Here is a 22,795-nt window from a genome sequence, read left to right as displayed (position 1 = left end):
TGTCTTTATGTTGTCATTTACTGCCTGCCTTGAACATTCATGCATTGTGGTGCATAGATCATGTCACCCAAATTCTTTTACTAATTTAGTTCATTTGTTTTGCATACTGGTTTTGATCAAGCTTCAACCCTTTGATAATTAATTTCATCTAGATGCCTTCCTTGTTGTTGACTCATATTTTTTACATTAAAAATAGTTATTTTTTTATAAGTATTTAACATTATTACGATTGGTATCATTTTGCTTTGACTTACTTATCTTATAATTTTATAAGACAATTATAAATTTAAAATAATATGAATATTAAATATTTAATTTTTATCTCACTTTAATACACAGTCGATCTGAGATTTATAAATTTATTACATTTAAATTTTGAAATTTTTATGCTTCTCATAAATTATAACTAAATATTATTAGGATGGGTATAATTTTGAAATTTGGGATTTTTATGAATAAAAAGTGTTGGATAAATAAAAAAAAAGAAAATAAACGTGTCGTAATTAAAATTAATAAGAAAACTACAAAGATGCTTTCTTTCCCATACTTTCTTTGTAAAACAAAATTTCAAATGGACGGGATTCCAATGGGAAGACCACAAATTTTTTTTAAAAAAAATGAAGAATTCATGATAATCCTCTTTGTAAGTTTCCACATTGACATAACAGGTGCGATGGAACTATGTAAATCATTGGGGGGGTTCTTTTGTAATTATAGAAGAGAATGGGACAATAACCAGTAAAGAGAGAAAAAAGCCTTCATGATTTGATCTTCCCCTTTTTCCTTTTTTTAATATTATTGGAAAATTTTGTGGGCGCTTTCATGATTTCTCTGGAAGTGAGGACCACTTATTATCATTATTTGTTTTTTTGCTTTTTTTTTTTCCAACTAGGAGTTGAGTAGGGCGTAGGGCCCACAAACTTGGGTAGAAAAACCAATGAATTCGAACTTGGAGCTGAGTAGACGTGGGCCCCACCGATCCCCGATACAACCCAACAAAACCATGGTAGACAAAGGGGGGTCCCACCTGACGCACGATCCCGCTGGACCTTTTTCCTAGGTCCTTGTCTCCCGGGCCCACGGATGCTGCCCGTGTGCCCCGGGCAGCGCCTCCCAACGTCTAACCTTTTCCGTTTTTGGCCAGCGGGACACGTGCGTCCCGAATGGGTCACCCAGCGCAGCACCATAGAATTATTTGAACGTGCTACGTGGCAGCTATGTGGAAAAAGATTCTGAGTTATTGGAACGGTCACGATTTCCTATAATCCGCTGAGGCTCAAGCCACTGATTCGTGCCACGTTGGGCAGTGTCGACGGGGGAACTCAATTATTGTGGGCGTGGGGACCGCTGCCACATGCTTCTCCTCCCCCTCCCACGTCGGAGCACGAGCTCAGTCCAGCGCTTTAAAAATGAGTGTCGAGTTTTATGTGATCGGGTGTGTCCAATGTTACGTGAGCTTGTAAATTTGGAAAATAAGAAAAGAATTTGTATTTATTTTTGTTTATATTGTAGTTTTTCCTTTCAAGAACATTTTATAAACGTGTACACGAACGGGAGACAGGCATTAAAAATCAGTAAATATATTCACTTATTGTTTTAAATGGTTACATTTATCAAAGGAGAATAATTCTAACTATTTTTTATTATAAATATAAGAAATTATACAAGTGATTTTAATTTGATTATTAATTTATTATAATGTTAGAATGCGTATTCATTTTATCATGCATTGTTGATATATATATATATATATATATATATATGAATATTTTATGCATTAATGATGGTTCTAGGAGAGATCCATCTTAGGTTAGATTGTGATTCTCGTTCTTTTTTTAAAAGATACAGCAATTATTTATTTGCCACTTTCTATAGTTGAGGAGTATTTTCTGCCTTAATCAACTCGATAACAACTCAATAACGCACTAAAATGAGTCTTGCTTGAGTCATCACTCTTTGTCACATCATTTCTCACCAATCATTTTTTTTTTCTATAATAAAAAACAAGGGGTACTACTTTATAAAGCAATCTAAGTAGAGGCAAGTTGAGGGAATTTGTTTAATCTTCTAGTGGAATTGAAAATCACCCCTTTTCCTTTTTGGAGTGACAATGATACTGATTTATGAAATCTAAACGTTTTACAAGGCAAGGACTCTTTCAAGCTTTTGCTTGCGTGATTGCTGGACCACAGCAGGTTGCATGTCAAAACAATCTTGCTGCATCCTGTAATATCAATTCCATTCATTTCTCTGCACAGTGCTGAGCTGCAGTGGTCTTATGTCCATTTGCTTTGCTCCCTGGTGGTTTTATGCTACTAGTGGATTTGATTTTCTATCAAAATCAAAATCTCAAAAGTTTCCAATGCCCCATCAAAGTAAGATCCAGGAGTCTGCACGCAGGAAAAGTGCCCCGCGGCAAAACTAGCATTTCAATAACACTTCGCATCCATGTATCGATAAGAAGGGGAGGAAGGGGTCAATGATAACTTAAGGCAAGAATTGAACAAAAAGGGTGATTGAACAATTTAGCGTTTCTTAAGTTTTCCTCTTTCGGCAAACCAGGAAGAAAGCAATTGAAGATTATTTATATTGGTTCCCCGTTCAACACAGAAATTCAAGAACAACATGTTCAGAAAAATATCTGGTTCCATGAGATAAATCTAAGTGTCAATGAGGCTGGTTTAAGGATGAGAAAAAAGAGCAAATGACTAACCAAGGAACATATGACAAACAACACTAGCCAGTGAGAGCGGAGTTGAGAGCACTATGCACATCAATTCCAATTTGGGCTTCAGCTTTCTCCAAGTCAGTTGTGGCCGAGCTCAGCTTCTGGGTGAACTCTGCAATACCTTTCTGAACAAGACTTGCATCAATTTGATCAAGTGGAACAGCCTCAACAGCTATTATATCTGCCAAAGAGTTGGCATGGATAAAAGCAAAACCACTGCTAATGAAATACTTTGTCACTTCATTTCCTTCATGCACTGATAACACTCCAGGTTTCAATTCTGCAATTGTTGCTACATGTCCTGGAAGAACACCCATCTGTCCGGTTGTGGCTGGTACTATAACCATGTCAACCTGGAAACAGAGAAGTTAAGGAACCAGAATCCAGCCTATGCACAAAATGTAATCTATGATTTTAGCCATTATTATTATTTCCTTCGTCCACTTTACTTTTTTTGTTGTTCAAGTATCAGACTATACTTATGGCAACATTTAGACACCACAAAAAGTTGTATTTCTATTTCAATTCATATAGGCTTAATGCTTGTGGCACAACTCACCTTGCCCCCCACCCAGCTCACACCAAAAACATTGAAGAGTAAGACATACACAATTCAGCGTACCTCCCTCTAACTCTCTCTCCCATTCTTTCCATTTAGTTATCTCTCCGGTGATCCTGTAGGGCAGGGACAATATACTTCTGTATCATTACTTCATTTTATTCGCCATTGCTCAAACTTAGTAAAACAGCAACAAAAACTAGCGACCTAATCTCTTCTTCAAAAACTACTGACTTAGTTTATTCTTCATTACATGGTTGGGGGGCAGGGGGAGAAGAGAGACAAAAAAAATGTTTGGATGCCATATGCATGAACAGGTAGGATATATATAAACAAACTCTTTTAACAGAAGCTTTGCTTGAATCATCCAAGTTAAATAGAAGAGCTAGATAGGGTCAGGTTCAGTTTATGAAAAGATGAAGAGATCCCCTAAAGGACTTTGGTGTTGGAACCCTTTGGCTTTTGAGAGAAGTAAGGATGGAAATGATAAAAAATTTGAAATATAGAATTCCAATCACGGTAAGGATTGGCAAACTTGATCAAATATCAGCATTCTCACCATCCTTGAAGGAACAAAAATAAGTGATAGATTCACTGTTGGTTTGGTAGTTATAACTTGATCAAATATCAGCATTGTCACCATCCTGAAGGAACAAATATAAGTGATAAATTCAGGGTTGGTTTCGTAGTTAAGGTGCAATATTTTTGAATTGCACATCTCCACAAGATAAATCTATATTCATAAGGCTGAAAGTAAATAGTTTTTTCATATCGTTGTGTGTTAACTAGTCTCAACTCACCATCTTTGTGCAGCTTATGAGAAGTTCCATTCAATGGCCTAATATCACAGCAAGGCAAATGCTTTTCGAAATGAAATTAAAGAAAAACCATAACCTAATAACATAGCAAGCACTATCCCCCAACTAAATGGGGAGGAATATAAAGGAACTAAATCTGAATGGATAGGCCTTATCATAATAATATTGTACTAAAAACTGACAAAGCTTGTTCCTGTTGTCTGTGTATTACTTACCACTACCTGAATAAAAGCAAATCCAGCTTTCCATACACGAATGCACTGAACTTATGAGGGAATGTCAATACAGGTTTCACCAACAAAGGGGAAATGTACTTGGCAAGTGACAAAGCAAAGGCCAATCAAAGTACAATCCCTCACTCTCTTTTTGCCTCCTCAAGGACTTGAAAAATCTCATTATCAATGTAACTGCACTTCTTAATACGATTCCAAATGAAGACACAAATGAATATGCGTGACATCATTTTGACTCCTTGATCTTAAAGGAATAGTAGAAAACTAGCAGGGACAAGCAGGAGGCAACAGAAACCAAAAAGCTTTGCAAGAAATGTTTCTGCAGGACAAAGGAGACGCAGCTAAAAGATATTCTATAATCACTTTTGGGAAACCTTCAATATCTGTCAGCCAAGGCAATATGAAGAAGCCCCTAAAGTTACAAAGTTAGATAATACACTCAAAATTGCAGGCAAATACTGCAAATATGTTATCTTCAAGGGAATTAAATTTCAGTACACAATCTGTAACTCAACCTGAAGGTATGTCACATGGAATATATAGCCAATTAGAGACCCTTTCAGATTCCCACCATTGCAAACTGCTACAATAAGTAAGAGGCATTGCATTATTGCATTCTATGGAAAGAATTACTGACATAATTTCACCCAAAAAGATAAAAGGCTTGTCCTTTGGCTTGTTGCATATTCATATTATGGCATGAAGTATTTAACGTCGACATTGCTAACCCCAGGCAATAGCATTGTCAACAAATTGACAATGTCTAGAAATCAAAACGAAAAGAAAAAAAAACCCAAATGTTACCTCTTTAGTGGCCAACTCAGAAGCATAAGGAAGAACGAAATTGACAGTGAGCTTGGAAGGAATGGAGGAAGGAGTAGGAGGACGGGGCTGCATGAACGAAAGAGGGGTCTTGGGTGGGTCCATGTTCGGGATCACTTTCTTCCATGCCTCCACGAACGTGGCATCCGCAGTCTGAGCCGCGGGCAGATCAGTGGAGAAGGGTCGAGCCCTCGCTGCTAAAATGGGTCGGGCCAATAGCCCCGACGCTCTCCGCAACATTCTCGGAGACGTTTGGGGGTGGTCGCTCGGCTCTCGCAAGGTCGGAGACAGGGAGAGAGAGAGAATATCGGGGTAGGAGGGCGGGGCCTTTCACTGCCTTCCTTTTTGGTAGCTGTGTTTGTTAAAAATTGGAAGAGAAAACAAAGGGAGTCTGGAGATTGTCTTTGTTTTTTGGACTTATTAGAATTTGGGCTTTTCATTGGGCCTAAAGTGGTCCATTTGGGCTTCTTTTTGAGCTATATTTTTTATTAAAAATAAATATTTTAAAAATTATAAATATTTATTTTTAAACTTTTAAATTTATTAATTAATGACAAAATAACATTTTATTTATTGATAATGTATAAATTTTATAATTTAATATTACATTACATACAATTTCTTTAATACTGTAGTTCCAGTTGAAGTAATAATTCTTTTTCGACATTGACCCTAATTTTGAACCAATTTTTATCTTATATTCAATGTTGAAAAAATTGTTGATAAATATGATGTAAATAATCTATTTTAAACAATAAATAGCTCGAGAAAAAAAATGGATGAATTGCTATTATAATGTAAATAAATTTATAAAAAAAATTTATCAAGTAGGAAATGAAATGAAAGCCATGACAGGATGAAGAACATGAAGGATTACACAAAATTAAACTGATTTTTGAAGAAGGAAATATTTCATTGGAAAACATTAAAAAAAAAGAAAAGCAAAAAACTAGGTTGGGCTTTCCATATATTGACTTAATTGGGCCAAATAGGGGCCCGTTGGTAGAAAATGGGAAGATTGGGCTTTCCACATATTAATTCTATTGGGCCAAAACAAGGCCCGTTGGAGGAAATTGGGAATTCCAGAGTGAAAGCCCATCTATAAATAGCGGTTAACGAGCCATATTCTCTAGACACGCGCGTCGTCCGCTGCCATTAGGGTTTTGGCTGTGTAAACCTCTCGTCGTCTTTGTGTTATTGGGTAGCCTCTCTCACTCCACAACCATGGCAGAACAGGTTCAGATCTCTCTCTTTCTCTTAGCAATCAGATTCTAGCTCTGTTAAGCTTAATTAGGCATTTGCGAATGCTCCCACTTTGTTATTTATCTGTGTTGCTCTTGCTTTGACCTGATCTGACATTTCTTTTTACTTTGTATTGTAGACGGAGAAGGCTTTTTTGAAGCAGCCAAAGGTGTTCCTTAGGTAAACTCAATATTCTTCTTTCTGTTAATTTTTACTTCTTGTTCTGGAATAATTTTAATAAGTCATAGTATTCCTCCTTAGCTCTAAGAAATCTGGGAAAGGAAAGAGGCCTGGAAAGGGCGGGAATCGCTTCTGGAAAAGCATTGGGTTGAGCTTTAAGACACCCAGAGAGGCAATTGAAGGTTTGCTTTGCTATCGCCATTTGTCTCCTTGTTAAGACTACTTGCCTTCGTATTAGGATTAAACTCTTTCTGTAATGTAATTTGATTTTGCTACTTGATAGAGGTTTTAGCATTTGCATGCGTCCATGTGTTTGAATATTTGGAGTGGGAAATAATTGTTTTCTGCTAGAGTATCAATAATTAAACTGTATAGCCTTATTAAGTAGTCAGTTTGGTGATTTGGGAGCTACATTCTTTAGAATTTTACTAGTATATTTTTACATTGGAAACTGATTTAGTTACGGGGCATTTTTAGGATGTCTTCAAATAGAGCTATTTGTTTAGTATGCTTTTTTTTGTGGCATTTCTTTAGAAAGTGTGTTTTATGGATCAGATACTATTCCTAGGATAGGATGTGAAAACCATGTCTTAATAATCTCCCTGTGTCTTGGGTTAAGTTGGTTCTGGTGAGCTATCTTTTGCTTTAATCTATGGATGCCTTTGTCTGGAAATCAAACAATGCTCTTAAGAACATTCTTAAATTTTCACGTCTTGCTCTTTGCATTGTACAGCCATGAGGCTTTAGTATTTTTTTATGGTTATCCAGGTTTTACCATTGCTAGATATATTTTCCTGTTACCACTATTTCATTCTCTCTATGTTATGTTCCAGTTCACTGCCCATTTTACACATGGATTTGTTGAAACTTATATTGGAGGTTTTGCTTTTGCCCAGGAACATATATTGATAAGAAATGCCCATTTACTGGCACTGTATCTATCAGAGGCCGTATCCTTGCTGGCACTTGCCATAGTGCAAAAATGATGAGAACCATTATCGTTCGACGGAACTACCTCCACTATATCAAGAAATACCAAAGGCAAGATGTTTTTCATTTTATAGATTCATTAATCTTTGTCTTAATCTAATTTATTTTTTCATTTTCTGGACTTATTATATTGATTTATATTATTTGCAAAAGAATGTGATGTGCATTTATGAAACACTCTCATGCATGTTGTTCTGATTTGGTACCAATTCTTTTTCAGATATGAAAAGAGGCACTCTAACATCCCAGCTCATATATCCCCTTGCTTCCGTGTGAAAGAAGGAGATCATGTTATTATTGGGCAATGCAGGTTCGTAGTTTAATTGAGATTTACCATTCACTTATTGAATTGTCTCACTGTGCCCTGAAACCCCAGCAGCACCCCTCTTCCGTAAAGAAAATGTATGCTTGAGGAAAAGAGGAATGGCATGGAGATTATTACTAACCATATCAATTAATATTGCAGGCCTTTGTCGAAGACAGTGAGGTTCAATGTCTTAAAGGTCATTCCAGCTGGGTCTTCTGGAGGTGGGAAGAAGGCTTTTGCAGGCTTGTGAGAGATTTGCTTTTAAAATGGCGAAACAGCAGTACCAGTTTGAGATGTATTCACTATATGAACTTTGGTTGATTTCTTTCTTATGAAATTCTAGATTTTGCTTTAGCTCTCTGTTGATGGGAAACATAAAGTTGTTGGCCGGAAATCTCCATTTTTACAATTTTGAGAATCTATTTATATGTTACTTTGTCCAAATTATGTGTGGTGTTAATCCTTTTGAGTAGGAAATATCAATCTTATGTTAATCTTTGATTGCTTTTTCACAAGTTACAACATTGTTGGTCTATCCCGTCTGTCATTTATTGGGAAAAATGTATAATAGGCAGGTCTATGAATGCCTGGCGTCTCTGCTGGAGGCTAGGGCCTGGAGATAGAACCCACTATGCCATTGGTCTCCAATTTATGCAGTAATGGATCAGAGCTTAACATCAGTAAGCAATTGCTGCTCCAACAGGTGGCATGCTTTCTTTCTCCCCAATTCTTAATCAATGGCATTATTGTTTATTCGAGAGAACTTTGCTACTGACAGAAAAGGAGTGAGAATCTTACAAAGAGCCCAAAGATAAATTGACTTGTTTTCTTTTTCCTTTATTTCTTTGATCGGATACCCTCAAACTTTTAGCTCCTATGGAATTTGGTAACAAATAAGCAAAACGTCATACACGCGCACTGTTCAATAAAAAAAAATAAATCATATTACAAACATTAGTCTTACCTAAAATATTGGCGGTGACTCTGAAAAGGTAGTGGAAACCGTGAAATCCCTTTTCTCCTTCCCCAGCCATCTGGATTCTTGGTTGTGTTGATAGAGGGGAACTTCTACTTAATGTTAAATGATACTGTTTAAGATTCATTTAACCTGTTAAGTTAATGGGATTTTATAATAAGGGTATCATTTAAGATTTATTTAACCCCATTAGGTTAATCGAATTATCAGTGTAAATCGTTTGTTTATCATATTAATATGTATAATTTGATTCCTATAATCTGTTTAGTATCTTTAGGTCAGCGGAGGAATTGAGAAGACATAAAATTTAATGGTATAACTTTGCCGTGGAAGATGGGATACGTGGGATCCCACTCCTTAAACTAATCCATAAGGGTCCATTGATGAGCGGTGAGAAAGGAAAAGAAGCCGTCGTATTACTTTGTCCAGGTGTGAAGATTTCTTGAACATTTGGATAATCCAACTCACTAATTCTCATCTAAGATCGGTTGACTTGGATTCAAAGCGGATTAGATACGTGCTAACTTTGAGATTGACTCTTTCCAAAGTCATCTAAATCAAACAAAACCCATTAAAGGGAAAGCATATGGAACTTGGCCTCTTTGGAAAAAAATAAACTTAAATTAAATGTTTGATTTCCCCCTTGCCCCATCGCCATTTTTATATCATTCTTTGAAGACTAAATCGGCCTAATCTTCAGTCTTTGAACAGATAGTCAAAGTAACAAGGTTGAAGAAAGTACATAATGACAAGGAAATACGAATGTAAATGTAGTTATCTATGCAAGAAGAAAGGGATGTTTGTGTTGTAAAATGACAAGGATTAATGAACCTGATAAAGAGGTCCCTTGCCAGGGGAATGAATCCACCACTAGAAATTTCTCTGGGTTTTGTCTGATTTGCTTAAATAATTACAAGGTATTCCATCGAAAGCGTGTTTGACTGAAAGCTTAAATCTTTTAAAATTTTCTTTTCTGACCATCAACAGCAAGATGTTTCTGTGATTGTTCGATATCTTTGTCTTCATTTGATGCTTTACTTGGTGTTTCCTTTTACAATTTTAAATTATTGTGTCCAGTTTTATGTTATAAATGAAAATTTATAATCTTTGAATCCTAAATCACAAGCTCCAATATCAAAAATTTAACAAATATATGGTGTAAAATTATGAAAGAGAGACACTAAACTAAACAAAGGCAGAAGAAGATTTCTGTTTGGTGTTCCAGGGTAGAATAAATCCAAGGTTTCAGAGAATGGAAATGGCTATATATGTACACTAATGGACAAAGGAATAATCCTGTTGTTTGCCACCATACTCCTGGGAACATATCATTGGGGAAGTGAAAACCTGTGCAAATCCATTTTTAGGCCTATAACTATGGAACCGACATCCCGCAGAACCCACTGCATTAATTTTCATATCTGTTTGTTTTTTCACTCAATTGGTATCTGATCCTGGTTGTGCTTTGACATGTCTCCCAAGGGGCCATACGAGAATTTACTGAGAAAAATCAAAGAGAGTAAGAAAAGCTGTAAAATCAACACAAAGGGACCAAAAACATTAAGGATTCCAGGGGGGGACATGCCTAGAGTGCAATGGAAGCAAAGTGAGAGAGAGAGTGCCTTTTCTTTCTTTTATTTTTTTTCCCCTTTGAATAACCAAAAAATACCCACAATTTAACTCTCAGAGACTTAAATGAATTGCAGGGTTCGACCCAAAATTTTTAATGTTCTGATGGAAATACAGGGTGCTGTGCTGTCTATATGATGATCTCCATTGCCCCAATTGTACCTGTTGAATTCAATTCCACCGCTGTTTCTGGTCATAATTTCCTTCTTTTTCATAAAGAAGAAAAAAAAAAAAAAAGATGAAAATTCCTTCATCTTTCCTTATCTTGACTTTGGGGAATTTGGCCTAACCTTTCTGACTCGTCAATCACAAGTTTTTTCATGGTATGAAAACTTACTTGCTCTTTTCCTTTCATCTTAAGAAAAACACTAATAAGAAAGCTTGGGAAACTTGACTTACTGCAAGTTACAAGAAATTCCTAGACAATGTCTCGTCAAACACTTCAAAAATAATATATAAAATATTACAATTTCATATAAAACAGTAAATCTTAGATATTATACATCTTATTATATTAATCATTTAGACAGAAGATAATGATATTATGACATTTATATAGAGTTAATAGCGAGCAATAAAGAAACAAGAACACGAAAATTGGTTTATCTAACAAGCAAGAGCATGCAGACCATGCCAAAAGGCTGGGGGAATTTTGCAGAATATGACTAGCCAAGGCTGGTCCTGTTGAATCAAATGAATCCCCATGGTATGTGTAGGTGAGCTAAAATCAGCTTCACTGTTTGTATCTTGGTTAGACTTTTTAAGACTCGAATTTAGGTAAGCAAAAAGCCAAAAGAAATCTCTGGGAAAAGCTTGGTTTCCCGTACAATTGACCACATCTTTACCATCCCACCAACATTCCTTTCCCCTTTTCTCAGCCTGTACTAATCCAAAATTTCCCCTTAATTTTTTATACTAAACAAATTGGAACTACTGACCCAACAAACAATCCCTCTGCAAATGTTCTGTTTTTATGTTTAAATTATATAAATTGAAAAAAAACCTTAAACCCTAAACTCAAAAGGAATGCCATTCTTCTTGAAGCATGCCAAGAGTGTGCAGCAAGCAATGAAAAGCACACGCGAGAGAGGGATCGAAGGGAGTTTTATATTATATGGGAAGTAATGATAGAATTATGACAGGATTTGCCTTGTATTATTTTAGAATGATAGTGAGACAGCCATGCTTATTTATTATATTTGTTTTATAATAATGTTTTGGAATATAAATGGTCTGCCGCTGTTCTTGGTTTCCTCGTTTAAATCCATTTCTTTTTTGAATCTGCTGCCCTGTCTTTCTAGGTATCATAGCCATCCATTATTCCATCATCTTCCCATTGTTCTTCTCTTAGGGGTTCACAGAAAAATCCTTGAATAATTGTTTTATAATTTTAATCTTTTGATATGATAGACATTTTAGCAAATAATTTCTATTTTTTAAAGAAATTACAGTGGTTAAGTGAATATATATATATAAAAATTAGATTTTGAATTAAAGAAGTTTATTTTATTATTAAATTTATAAATTAACATCATTTGGAAACTTATTAACTGGGGTGGAGAGCATGCTTCGTTGTCTTAAAAAAGTCAACTAATTGAATAACACATAATAATAATAATGCAACTAATTTAACGGCTGAGATCACATGACTTGTTCTAAAATAAAACACTACCCAATATTTTATTATTTAACAAAAATTTTGTGACTTAATTTGGATAACATATATGCATTAATATAATATTATATTTATTAAAATTAAAATTGACTTATGGTTATTAGATTTCTTGATCTTATTGTTAAATAGATTCATTAATCCAAACCCAAAACTTCAAATAGAAGCAATTTTCCTCTAAGAGAAAAAAAAAAAGGGAAATGGAAGGTCCACTCGAAAACTACTCATCATGTAGTGAAGTCGACCTCCCATGTCCAAACACCATAGAAAGTTACATGATAACTATCCACACTGAATCCAAGACCAAAGATTAAATTAACCCCTTTTCCAACACAACAAACCAAAAAAAGGAAGAACAAGAAAAAAAAGAGAGGATAAATAGCAATATAACCCCTTGAATTGTACATATTTTTACAATCAGTTACAAATTTATGTGAAATTGATAATATTTTATTTTACCTAATTATATAATTTATAAAATTTTTATTTAATAAGTATGTCTATTTGGTTGAAAATACAAACTTGAAATAAAATATTATCAAAATTTACTCAATTTTCACTCAATTTCTATATTTTTATTGTACCTAATTATGTTTTTTTATTCATACTAAACTGAGTTTTTGTTTATTTTTTGATAATAACGGTTATTTTTTTATGTAAAATGTGCAATTTGACGAAACGTTTTAAATAGCAGAAAAAAATAAAGTTACCACAGTTTGTAGTTGCGATGGGAGACGGAGATGGGCCAGGTGGTTTGGTTGAAAGGCTCTTTAATGTGTTTGGTTCGTGTTGGTCCGGGTTTGAGCCTTGGGTGCGTCTGGGATCAGGACGACGCAGCTCGCTGCGTCTTTAAAATTCTGCGCCCGTCGACATTTACTACTTCTTAAATTGAATGACACGATTTAATGCTCTCCTCTCCATTCATTATAACCCCAACGACGCCATTTCTGCTCCCTCTCCTTCTCTCTCTCTCTCTCTCTGATCCGTCCGTACAACGCTGTTCATTGCACGTGACATGCACGTGATCCTCCTCCTCTGGCTCCACTCGCTTAAAAACTACATCCGTCTCTTTTGGTAATACTACTACAAGAGGAAAGAACATGGCGTCGATGGCTTCACCGCCACCGTTGGTACTGAGCGTTATGGGAGGAGCTGTCACCGCTGCGGAGAATAATAACACCGCTGAACGCTCGCATTCTTCGTCGTCGTCTTCTTCTTCGTCGTCGTCGATTGAGAATGTGAAGCCGAGTATAATAATTATAATTTTGATCCTGTCTATAACGGTGCTTGTTTCCGTCTCTCTTTGTCTACTCCTCCGCCACCTCAACCGCCGTTGCTTACGTCACCTCTCTCGTTCGACTACGTCGACTATCACCAGCGCCGCGGCAGCCTCCAGCCACCGTGTCAGTCCCGAAGAATCGCAGACTGCTTCGTTGCTTGATTCTCTTCCTGTTTTTACCTTCTCTTCCATTACTCGCCGCTCCAACAACGACTCGACGGTTTCCGGAGATTGCGCGGTTTGTTTGTCCAAATTTGAACCGCAGGATCAGCTCAGGCTTCTCCCTCTTTGTTGCCACGCGTTCCACGCTCATTGCATTGATACTTGGCTCGCTTCAAACCAAACTTGTCCTCTTTGCCGCTCTCCTCTCTTCGCTTCCGAGTCTGATCTCATGAAGGTTTTGCTTCAGTCTTCTAACTCAGCAGCTGCAATTGGAAGTGGCGGAAGCGATAGTTTCAGGCTCGAGATTGGCTCTATCAGTCGCCGTCAACCGGGCTCCGAATCCGGTGAACAGAGAAGGTCTTATTCCGTTGGCTCTTTCGATTATATCGTCGAGGAAGAATCAGAGGTGACTAGAATCCAAACTCACCGGAGAACCTTGTCCGATAAGGAAGATGTTGCAGCACCTGAGGCAGCTTCAGAAGCGAGCCTCGCCGCGGAGGTTGCTACTGGAAGGAGTTGGCTTAAGGAGTACGTGGATAGGCTTTCTTTTTCCTTATCATCTCGTGCTATGTCGTTTCGTAGCTCAGGAAGGTTCTTCACCGGGAGCAGTCGCCGAAGCGATATCTCCGGCGTCGCTGTAGATTACGACGTAGAAGCCAATCGCATCGGCGAGGAGATCAGCGAAATGTTTCGTTGGTTCTCAGGGGTATGAGCGTAAATACGAGGTTGACGTAGGGGCATTTCTTGCATTTTGGCCTTTTTGATTCGATTAGTTCACTCTAGTTTTTGCTTATTCCACTCTATTCCTGATGGATCGGACGACACACACATTAAAAGTTCAGAGGAAGAGTGGACACAGCAAAATTTTTGAGTGCAGGTGAAGCTATTTTTCTCTTTTTTTACCATTTTATCCGCTGTAGATCAAGTAGGGAAAAAAAAAAACAAGGCATTTATAATCCCCGGTTATTTTTTACTTTTAGTAGAGAATTTTATATACTGCGTTAAAATTGCCTTTAATGATCCGGCGGTTCACATGTGACCTTGAAAATCTTACGGGATTTATATAATGTAGCATAAATTTTTTTGACAGTATTTAGCACAGTTGATTTATAGCAAATGTGATTGATGGGATTTCGTGTCCTTACCATTAAATGTCTCACCCAACATTTAATACATAAAAAAAAGAAAAATAATCTGTAATATATTTAACTAAGTAGATTCTGATATTTTTTGTTGTGAATTTATATTTTTAATTTAATAAAAATATAAATTAAGTGAAAAAGTAAATTTAAAATCTATCTTCATCTTTTAATAATGTGAGATCCGTGATATAATATTTCTACTCTCTAAGATAAAAAGAGTAATATTTAATAAGATTTAATGCGTTAGTATCAGTGAGGTCAGATGCATTTATTATTTTAGATTTAGAGTTTATTTTGATGTTATAAGTATAACTACTTACTACTATAAGATTGGTTGCACCAAAAGCAATGGAGTCAATAGTATATACATTCATATTGATTAACAAGTTCACCTCAACTACTCAAATGATAATTCATGGGCATGCAATAACTAGCAAGTACCTGTTGGTTTTAATTGCTCCAACCAAAACGGTTTGTTCATGCCTTTAGGTGAGGAGAGTCGGATCTAGAAGCATAAACTTTTGTCCATCTCCTTGTTTAAATGGGAGTCATTGGCAGACAAAAGGGAATACTTGAAGCAGTAGCTTTTGTTGGTTAGTTTTGTTTCTTTTCTCTTCTTGGGATTTATTCTTTTTAGTTGAAATATAATTATTTCTATTTATATAATCCTATGATGGTTTGTCTTAAGCAAGACAAAAGGGCAACAAAACCAAACATCAAAGAAGATCAGATGGGCTCCCACTGTAACTGCTTTAAGGATTTGTGTCTATTTGTCTTGTTGGATTCTTTCATTATGCAATAGAACATAAGGTGATATTTTGCTTTCAGCTTTAACTATTTTTTTGTTGCTACTCAAAAACATTTTTGGTGGGTGCTTTAAGTAGTTTTGGTCGGATGTTTTGTTCAACTTAAATGAGCTGAATATAATTTGGGTTTAAAAATTTAAGTTCTTCTAGTAATGTTTCGTGATTTTACTGAATTTTGTTTTTATTAAGTTGAGGGCGTGGAATGAAGTTCCTAAGAGGTCCAACAGGCCCAACCCAGCCTAGTTGGGAGGGGTTTTGCAGCTCTATGTCCAGAAATGCTGAAGAGACAAATTAATCCTAGGACGTGCTTTAACAGGATCAGTTTTGGCAGCAAAAGACACCATAGACTAGTAATCCATAGTATAAGTACAGATCAAGATCCTTTAGCCAACTTTTGACCCTCAAAGGTTCTCTTGACAATTTAGTACTTTCTACAACACTTCTTCTATAGTGGCATCAAGATCGCTAATTAATGTCACAAGGAACCAGAGTTCCTCAAAGCAAACTAGGCTGTGGCAATATAGAAAAATTCATTCAGGATCTCAGGAAGTAGAAACATGCTAGAAAAGTGGGGGGAGGGGGGGAGTTTGGGATAATTGCACGCTGAAGGAAAATTTCCAGTTACAACATTTCCAGGCATTGTCTCATTAAGGGCTTAAGCAATTGATGATATGAATCAGATGTGGTTTAACAGCGGAATTAATAAACAACTCAAAGTAAGAATATGGTTCAAAAACACAGCACTTCTCTGTCCAGCATTGCAAGGAAAGGAACTTCCGCTATAGCACCCTTTCTTCTGCTTGATCCCTTGACCGCGATCTTCAAGAACAAAGGTAGAATTCGTCCGACCATTACTAAATAGAATACACCAAAAGAAGGGACCTTTATGGAACCCAACCAGGCCGACTCCCACCTCCGTATTCGATTTATTTTTCAGAAGAGATAAGCTCTTCTTGTCTTTAACAAGAACACGAGAGAAGGCTGGGGATGGCTCTGTATATTTGGATTGACAACCCACGATGTGGCCAGTAATAGTGCCGAAAGTGGGCAGCTCTACACCACAATTGGGAGCAAAAACTTCAGTGAAGTCATCATCTGGCGGTTTACAGTTTACAGCACTGTTGCCGCTGCAGTTCCCCTTGCATAGTTCAACATACTGGAGGGCCATGCACCCAAGACCAGGGCTGTCATTCAGTATTGGAAGTTTTTGAGCAGTTCTGTTCTGGTTAATGATCTCAACAAGATCATTTGCTGGGTTTCCTGATAAACAAGCAGCAAATACAACCTAGTTTCAGAAAATTTCAACATATCGAAGAAGAAGATCTTTTCCAATGAGTTGGTTATAAAAATAATTGCATAATAAATACATGGGGTTATGCTATTACACCATGTCTCTCACAATTCAACCATAATGGGCAAGTTTCATAATTAGGGACACAGAAGACCCTGCACACTAATGCCCAATGTAGCACATGGAATCACAGGAACCATGAAGCTCAGTATATTTAGCCACGCAAACAATGTACCAGAATCACTTAAAACGAAAGCAGCCTTGCATGCCTAAGAGCTGACAAATGTAACGTTACAAAGATGTGAGCAATCATGGTTCAAATTTCTCATCTTTAGCAATTCAATGGTGAATTTATTTGCCATTTCCTGTAAAGGACGGATGAGAGGGGTTATGAAATTTTAAAAGTGCGATGTAGATGGAAAGAAGGTGGAGATAGAAGTTAAATATCCTATGGACAGCACGGCAAGTGTGACTTGCTGGATCCAACAATTAATGTCAGAAACTAAAAGTTGAACTACCAAATGAACCACCCTAGTATCTCAATATAAGTAATGTGCTTCAATCTTTAAAACAGAGCTCTCTGATAAAATAAATGTGATGCATTAATTTCTTGTTCTATACAAAAAGAATGGAGATGAAGAGCAATATAGATTCTAGGGGGAAGTTGATGATAAATTTGCCTATTAATAATTTGGAATATAGGGGTGAAAAATGAAAGAAACTCGCATGGAAGGTAGCAGTCTAGTAGATCTTCTAAGATTTCAACGTGTCGGTGAACATAGGTGAAGAAAGCATTAAAACAGAATACATTCACAAGTTGCCCAAAGTTGCTGCTGCTATAGAAATGCACAACCTAGAGATATTCCGACTCAAATCAACGCATTAGAAGGAGAGAAAAAGGATGTCTATGATCTTGTCACCTCCTAGTCTAACTCTTGCTTGTTGTCTCTTGTGCTTCTTGAAACTTTGACAATAATATGCTGACAATATCTCGATCCAAGTACCCAAATTTAGCTACCATATTATTGAATTAAGGTGTTTTGGCCCAAGAATTGACAAAGCAACATATTTAACTCGGCCATTTTCTCTAAAACAGAACATTTTTGCAATAGACACGGGTTTTTCTACTGACAATGGAACCCATTGCGAAAAGATTGGTACACTCTGAACTGCTTAAAATGTGCAAGTCCAGGCTTAAGCAACTACTAAAAAACGTCTTGTCCCAAGCAATCCGGACAACTAGATAAAAGCACAAAGCCTAGTCCCCCTCAAGCTTTGCTCATGAAATTTGAGACAAGTTGTCATTGAACCTACATGGGCAATGATTCAGGTGCTTGGTGGCATCATCCAGAGAAGAGATTGTCAGGATATATGACACTTCCATTCCAGCTAAAATGGTTCCCATATTATCTTCAGGTCTAAAACTATATCCAGTAACTGTAATTGTCTCAATCAAGTGTAAGCTTTTCCAGTCCTAGGTACTTAATTAGTAAGCGATTTAGTCTGTCTATCTGAGATTCCAACTAAACAGAGCATACCCTTCATTTTCTCGAACCCATCCGCCAACAAGAAAAGCTGTAAAACCACTTTCTATGTCCTACCACCTTTTCAAAAACCTTTTGCAAGTTCTTATGGTGCATTTCCCATAGAAGCAGTAATCCGACAAAGAACGAGGTTTAATGTGAAGTGTTTAGTACCCAATAGTTCAATCAAAAACATAAACCGAAAACCAAGTAGTAGATGGCGTAATAATAACAGCTAAACTCCAAAACGGAAATGCAGAGAGCATCTTACCATGGTGCTTGGAACAAACAACAGTTGCCAGAAGTAGATGACACAGTAGAATCAACTCACAGAAACAGAGCTTCTTCATCACCATTGTCACCAACACTTGTTATGTACGTCTAGACCCCAGATGAGCCTTTCTTTGCAAATATTAAAAGCGCCTAAAAACAGGAAAAAAAGGAGAGAAGAGAAACCCTAGTTCCAGATTAAAAAGAAAAGGGTCTACTCCTGTCGCCAACTTAGCTAAGTGAGAAGTGAGCCGAGCGTGATTGGTTAACGGGGACTGAAACAATTTTCCGGGAAAAAGTAGGGGGTAAAGTGCTTTGATGTTGCAGATATTAAGGACAACTGATGGCAATGGTGGTCCCAAGTAGCCGTTGATTTAAATGTACAAATGCAAAGAAAATATATATAAGCAGATTTTGGCTGATTATAGAATTTCAAAAGCGTGAGAATTAGGAGGGACCCACCATGGTCGTGAAAACTGAAAAGATAATTAAAATGGAAGGTGCCTCTTTTGGTCTGATTCTGATATTTTTCTTTTGAATTTAATGGATTGTTCTTTCCTATCGAATGCATGACATTTTGGATAAAATATATAAAAATTAACATTCATAATGTTTAAAACAATTTATTAATTATTTAAAAAAATTTAAATTTTTTATTTTTTAGTACATTTAATTAAATTTTATTAATTTTATTTTAAATTAAATAAATTTTATGATTAATTATTATTAATTAAAATATTAATTATCATTTTATGTTGATGTGATTATGTCATATTATCATTTATTATGACATGTTAATATGTTACACTAGAACCATGTAGTATAAAAAGATAAATAATATTTTAATTAAGTCATTCATTAATCATAAAAATTTATTTAATTTAAAATAACAAATATAAGTGTTCATTTAGTTTGAATTATTTATTTGAAATGAAAGTAAAATGTTTTGATTGAACAAAATCAAAAAGTAAAAATCCATTTTAAATAGTTTAAGAATGTTTTTAAATATTATATCAATTTAATATTTATTTTAATTTTGTTGAAAATAAAAATAATTAAAAACAGAGAAAATAGAAAATAGATCTTATGTATTGTTGGCAATATAATTCTTGTCTTGCAAAGTCCTATTAATATAAAAAAACATTTTTTTCATAACAAGAAAAAAAATAAAGCTTAGAATTTATTAAAAAATCTTTAAATTATTTTTTAAAAAATAAAAAAATTATTTTTTATTACAGTCAATCAAATTTTTATATTTTTATTTTAAAATAAATAAATTTTTATAATTAATAATAAATTAATTACTATTTGTCAAAATACACGAATTATTTTTATACCATATGATATTGATATAGTATATCGACATGTAATAATGATATGTCATAATAACATAATCATGTAAACTTTTTACTGTTATATTAATATTACATCACTTCACATGAATATAAAATGATCAGTAATAATTAGTCCATTGTTAATAATAAAAATTTATTTGATTTTAAAAAAATACAAGTGATAAAATGATAATAAAAAAATAAAAATTTAAAGATTTTTTCAAGTATTATACTAAATTTTTTATATTGATAATTGCATGTAAAATCATTATTAAATTGGGAGGTAGAAAATAAAAATACCTTTAAATACAAATGTTGAGGTAAATAATAATTTGTAAGAAATTAAAAACTGTATAAAAATTAAAAAAATCAAAAGAAAAAAGTTATTTTATTTTATTTCTGTTTGTCCAAAGAAAAAAAAAAGACACGTAGGTCTATAAAGCCCAGAGAAGTAAACGAGGGCTTTCGTTTCCCTTGTTTTTGCGAAACGCTTCCTTAGCTTACTCTGCCCCTAGCTTGCTTCTTATCCATGGCGTCTACATTTCTCGCAGTACCCAAAATGTTCACTCTAAACAAGCCAACCCTCCCATCCCTCTCCAACCACAAATTTCTGGGTTAGTTAGCGTTTGTTGCCTCTTTTGTTTTGTGCAAGAATACCTGCTTTTGTATTCTTTACTTAGTTTCTAATCTGTTTCTCTCCATGATTTTGGGTGCCGAGCAGGGTCTCGAAGAAACTCTCTTAGAATCAATGTAGTTGCCATTAAATGGGAACCCACCAAGGTATTATTCGTTTAGTTTCTTAATTCGAGTTCAGATAGAGACAATTTATGTATTTATGAAGGGATGTTCTTTTTTGATGTTCATTGGTATGCTAAATGTACATTTGGTTTTCCAGGTTGTTCCACAAGCTGACAGAGTTCTTATCCGTCTCCAAGAGTTACCCGAGGTTTGCTTACTCTGACGATTTTTGTTGCAATTGCTTATTCTATCTAAGCTGGTTTTGAAGTGGGTTTCCCTTTCATAGTGTATCTAGCTAGATTATGTGTTTCTTTGGTGCCAATCTTGTTTCCTAGAAGTATAAATTAAGCTACTGTGGTTAGCACTTGTTCGGTTTCTAGCTTTCTGATTTTTAAGAAATGAGAATGGCAAAAGTTGGATGATTGTTTGTGATGGTGGGGATTGGATAAGGAAAGGGAATTATGATATTGGTGGATGAATGCTTGTTACTTGGCTGTCATGTATAAATTTGCAAATAATTTGGCCTCCCAAGCGGAGTATCTACTTTCTGTTAATCTTCTGTGATAGAATTTCTTCTTTCCTTTGTTGTAAATTATCTCGCTAATGAATTGCCCATTTGATACCACAGAAATCAGCTGGTGGAGTCTTGTTACCCAAATCAGCTGTCAAGTTTGAGAGGTACCTGATGGGGGAGGTATGATAAGAATTCTTATGCATTTTCCCCCCATTTTAAAAGAATTTTTGGGATTTCTTATGTTAATCCTATTATTTCTGTATCAGATAGTTTCTGTTGGTACTGAAGTTGGAAAAGTGGAGCCTGGAAAGAAGGTAATACACACACACACACACACACACTGCCCCACTGCAATTTCAATTTTTGAGCAATTCATTTATTCTCATGCTAAGTGCTATGTTGTTGCAGGTTCTTTTTTCTGACATAAATGCTTACGAGGTTAGTAGCATTTCTTTCTTTTTTTTTCTTCTTTCTGGTGAAAAAGATCTTTTTGTGTTACTTCTTAGGTCATATTGTTACTTTATTTTTGAGTGGACAAAGAAAGGGGATGGAGAATAGGGTATCTAGGAAAGAGGTTCTAGCAAGTTGTGCACCTATTTCAATCCAAGGTCATGCCTTTATTTTGCTTGAACTATTGCCCAACGCTCTGTCAAACTGACGTCAGGGCGAGACTTATGTTGGTTTTATCTCTATTAATGAGGGGATCAATTCTCCTCACATGGTTTCGTGTGATGAGACTGCAAACTGTTCTGTGCACCCAAAAGTTAACTCATTAAAATTGTATTAAGAATGTTAGACCTCAATGTTTTCAGTTTATGGGTCATTCAATTTGTTCACTTTGAGAGGATAAGAAGTTTTGGAGTGGCCATACGAGTATTGTTGTTAGGTTTGAGGTTAGGGTTGTTAGAATATGCACGGCATTACCGACTGGTGGGACTCGGGACTTATACGTTGTGATTTAGTCCAGAGGCATTTCTTCCAGCTTCCAACAATTTCCCTGGCCTTACCATTCTTGCTTGTGAAAATAAATACTTATTCTGCTAGGACTGTTAAACTCTCTCTCTCTCTCTCAATGACCAACTTATAACGTGATGGTAACTGGTATAATGATGAATGTTTTTAGGCACGAAATCTGATTCATCCGTAGCATTTATATCATGTCATCCATGGTTGTATGTTATCAGTGCAAAAAAATGTTTTATTTGCCTTAATTAACATAATGGGTTGCTATCTCTTGCTTGCAGATTGATTTGGGGACGGATAATAGGCATGTCTTCTGTAAAGAGAGTGACTTGTTAGCTGACGTCGAGTGAAGTTTCTGCACTTTGATCTACATGAAGAGAGTCCTCTTTGATGGCGGCATTTATGGAGTTAACTCTGCCTAGTGCCAAACTTCAGATGTGTTTCAAAGTTGAACGTTTCTTGTTGCTCTTTGTTTCCTGCTCTTAGCACATTTATGTCATTAACTTTACTGGAGAGGATAGTAATTCACGAATTTTCTTTTAATTGAATTCAATGTTGGATGATCATCGACTTCTTCCAACTAAATTGTTTTGTGGCTAAGATCGATAGGAGCCCAA

At 35.7% G+C, this 22,795-nt stretch overlaps 5 protein-coding genes across 5 annotated transcripts; 3 read left to right on the top strand and 2 right to left on the bottom strand.

Annotated features, from left to right (window-relative positions):
* Window positions 1–2,565: 2,565 nt before the first annotated feature.
* On the bottom strand, window positions 2,566–5,531 carry LOC110413822 (ATP synthase subunit delta', mitochondrial-like). The gene is made up of 2 exons (XM_021424800.2): window positions 5,143–5,531; window positions 2,566–3,081 (listed from the first exon to the last, which is right to left on the bottom strand). Exons 1-2 carry the CDS (start codon window positions 5,398–5,400, stop codon window positions 2,737–2,739), a joined length of 603 nt encoding a protein of 200 aa, XP_021280475.1. The 5' UTR covers window positions 5,401–5,531; the 3' UTR covers window positions 2,566–2,736.
* Window positions 5,532–6,297: 766 nt separating this feature from the next.
* Window positions 6,298–8,373, top strand: LOC110413823 (small ribosomal subunit protein uS17-like). Its single transcript, XM_021424801.1, has 6 exons — window positions 6,298–6,396; window positions 6,542–6,582; window positions 6,664–6,764; window positions 7,479–7,623; window positions 7,793–7,882; window positions 8,039–8,373. The coding sequence occupies exons 1-6, from the start codon at window positions 6,385–6,387 to the stop codon at window positions 8,127–8,129; spliced, it is 480 nt and encodes a 159-aa protein (XP_021280476.1). The 5' UTR covers window positions 6,298–6,384; the 3' UTR covers window positions 8,130–8,373.
* A 4,684-nt stretch (window positions 8,374–13,057) lies between these two features.
* ATL4 (TOXICOS EN LEVADURA 4) lies at window positions 13,058–15,735 on the top strand. Its single transcript, XM_021425503.2, has 2 exons — window positions 13,058–14,474; window positions 15,229–15,735. Exon 1 carries the CDS (start codon window positions 13,257–13,259, stop codon window positions 14,307–14,309), a length of 1,053 nt encoding a protein of 350 aa, XP_021281178.1. The 5' UTR covers window positions 13,058–13,256; the 3' UTR covers window positions 14,310–14,474; window positions 15,229–15,735.
* Window positions 15,736–16,106: 371 nt separating this feature from the next.
* Window positions 16,107–18,981, bottom strand: LOC110414365 (uncharacterized). The gene is made up of 2 exons (XM_021425504.1): window positions 18,631–18,981; window positions 16,107–16,805 (listed from the first exon to the last, which is right to left on the bottom strand). The coding sequence occupies exons 1-2, from the start codon at window positions 18,713–18,715 to the stop codon at window positions 16,222–16,224; spliced, it is 669 nt and encodes a 222-aa protein (XP_021281179.1). The 5' UTR covers window positions 18,716–18,981; the 3' UTR covers window positions 16,107–16,221.
* A 1,436-nt stretch (window positions 18,982–20,417) lies between these two features.
* Window positions 20,418–22,726, top strand: LOC110414362 (10 kDa chaperonin 1, chloroplastic). Its single transcript, XM_021425499.2, has 7 exons — window positions 20,418–20,577; window positions 20,685–20,743; window positions 20,859–20,909; window positions 21,330–21,395; window positions 21,482–21,529; window positions 21,624–21,653; window positions 22,460–22,726. Exons 1-7 carry the CDS (start codon window positions 20,493–20,495, stop codon window positions 22,526–22,528), a joined length of 408 nt encoding a protein of 135 aa, XP_021281174.1. The 5' UTR covers window positions 20,418–20,492; the 3' UTR covers window positions 22,529–22,726.
* Window positions 22,727–22,795: the final 69 nt, after the last annotated feature.

The sequence above is a fragment of the Theobroma umbraticum genome, unplaced genomic scaffold (assembly GCF_002168275.2).
Source record: "Theobroma umbraticum cultivar Fairchild unplaced genomic scaffold, ASM216827v3 scaffold_4.1, whole genome shotgun sequence".
Taxonomy (NCBI): domain Eukaryota; kingdom Viridiplantae; phylum Streptophyta; class Magnoliopsida; order Malvales; family Malvaceae; genus Theobroma; species Theobroma umbraticum.
This window is presented reverse-complemented; position numbering and strand designations above follow the sequence as displayed.

What these genes read in the sequence shown, in the direction of transcription:
- LOC110413822 (XM_021424800.2), bottom strand. Translation starts at nt 5,400, where the DNA reads ATGTTGCGGAGAGCGTCGGGGCTATTGGCCCGACCCATTTTAGCAGCG. An exon ending in CTGAGTTGGCCACTAAAGAG is followed by an intron (nt 3,082 to 5,142) that starts GTAACATTTGGG and finishes CTCTGTTTCCAG; the next exon opens with GTTGACATGGTTATAGTACC.
- ATL4 (XM_021425503.2), top strand. Translation starts at nt 13,257, where the DNA reads ATGGCGTCGATGGCTTCACCGCCACCGTTGGTACTGAGCGTTATGGGA.
- LOC110414362 (XM_021425499.2), top strand. Translation starts at nt 20,493, where the DNA reads ATGGCGTCTACATTTCTCGCAGTACCCAAAATGTTCACTCTAAACAAG. An exon ending in AGAGGTACCTGATGGGGGAG is followed by an intron (nt 21,396 to 21,481) that starts GTATGATAAGAA and finishes TTTCTGTATCAG; the next exon opens with ATAGTTTCTGTTGGTACTGA. An exon ending in CTGACATAAATGCTTACGAG is followed by an intron (nt 21,654 to 22,459) that starts GTTAGTAGCATT and finishes TCTTGCTTGCAG; the next exon opens with ATTGATTTGGGGACGGATAA.
- LOC110414365 (XM_021425504.1), bottom strand. Translation starts at nt 18,715, where the DNA reads ATGGTGATGAAGAAGCTCTGTTTCTGTGAGTTGATTCTACTGTGTCAT. An exon ending in TGTTTGTTCCAAGCACCATG is followed by an intron (nt 16,806 to 18,630) that starts GTAAGATGCTCT and finishes CTTGTTTATCAG; the next exon opens with GAAACCCAGCAAATGATCTT.
- LOC110413823 (XM_021424801.1), top strand. An exon ending in TATATCAAGAAATACCAAAG is followed by an intron (nt 7,624 to 7,792) that starts GCAAGATGTTTT and finishes ATTCTTTTTCAG; the next exon opens with ATATGAAAAGAGGCACTCTA. An exon ending in GTTATTATTGGGCAATGCAG is followed by an intron (nt 7,883 to 8,038) that starts GTTCGTAGTTTA and finishes TTAATATTGCAG; the next exon opens with GCCTTTGTCGAAGACAGTGA.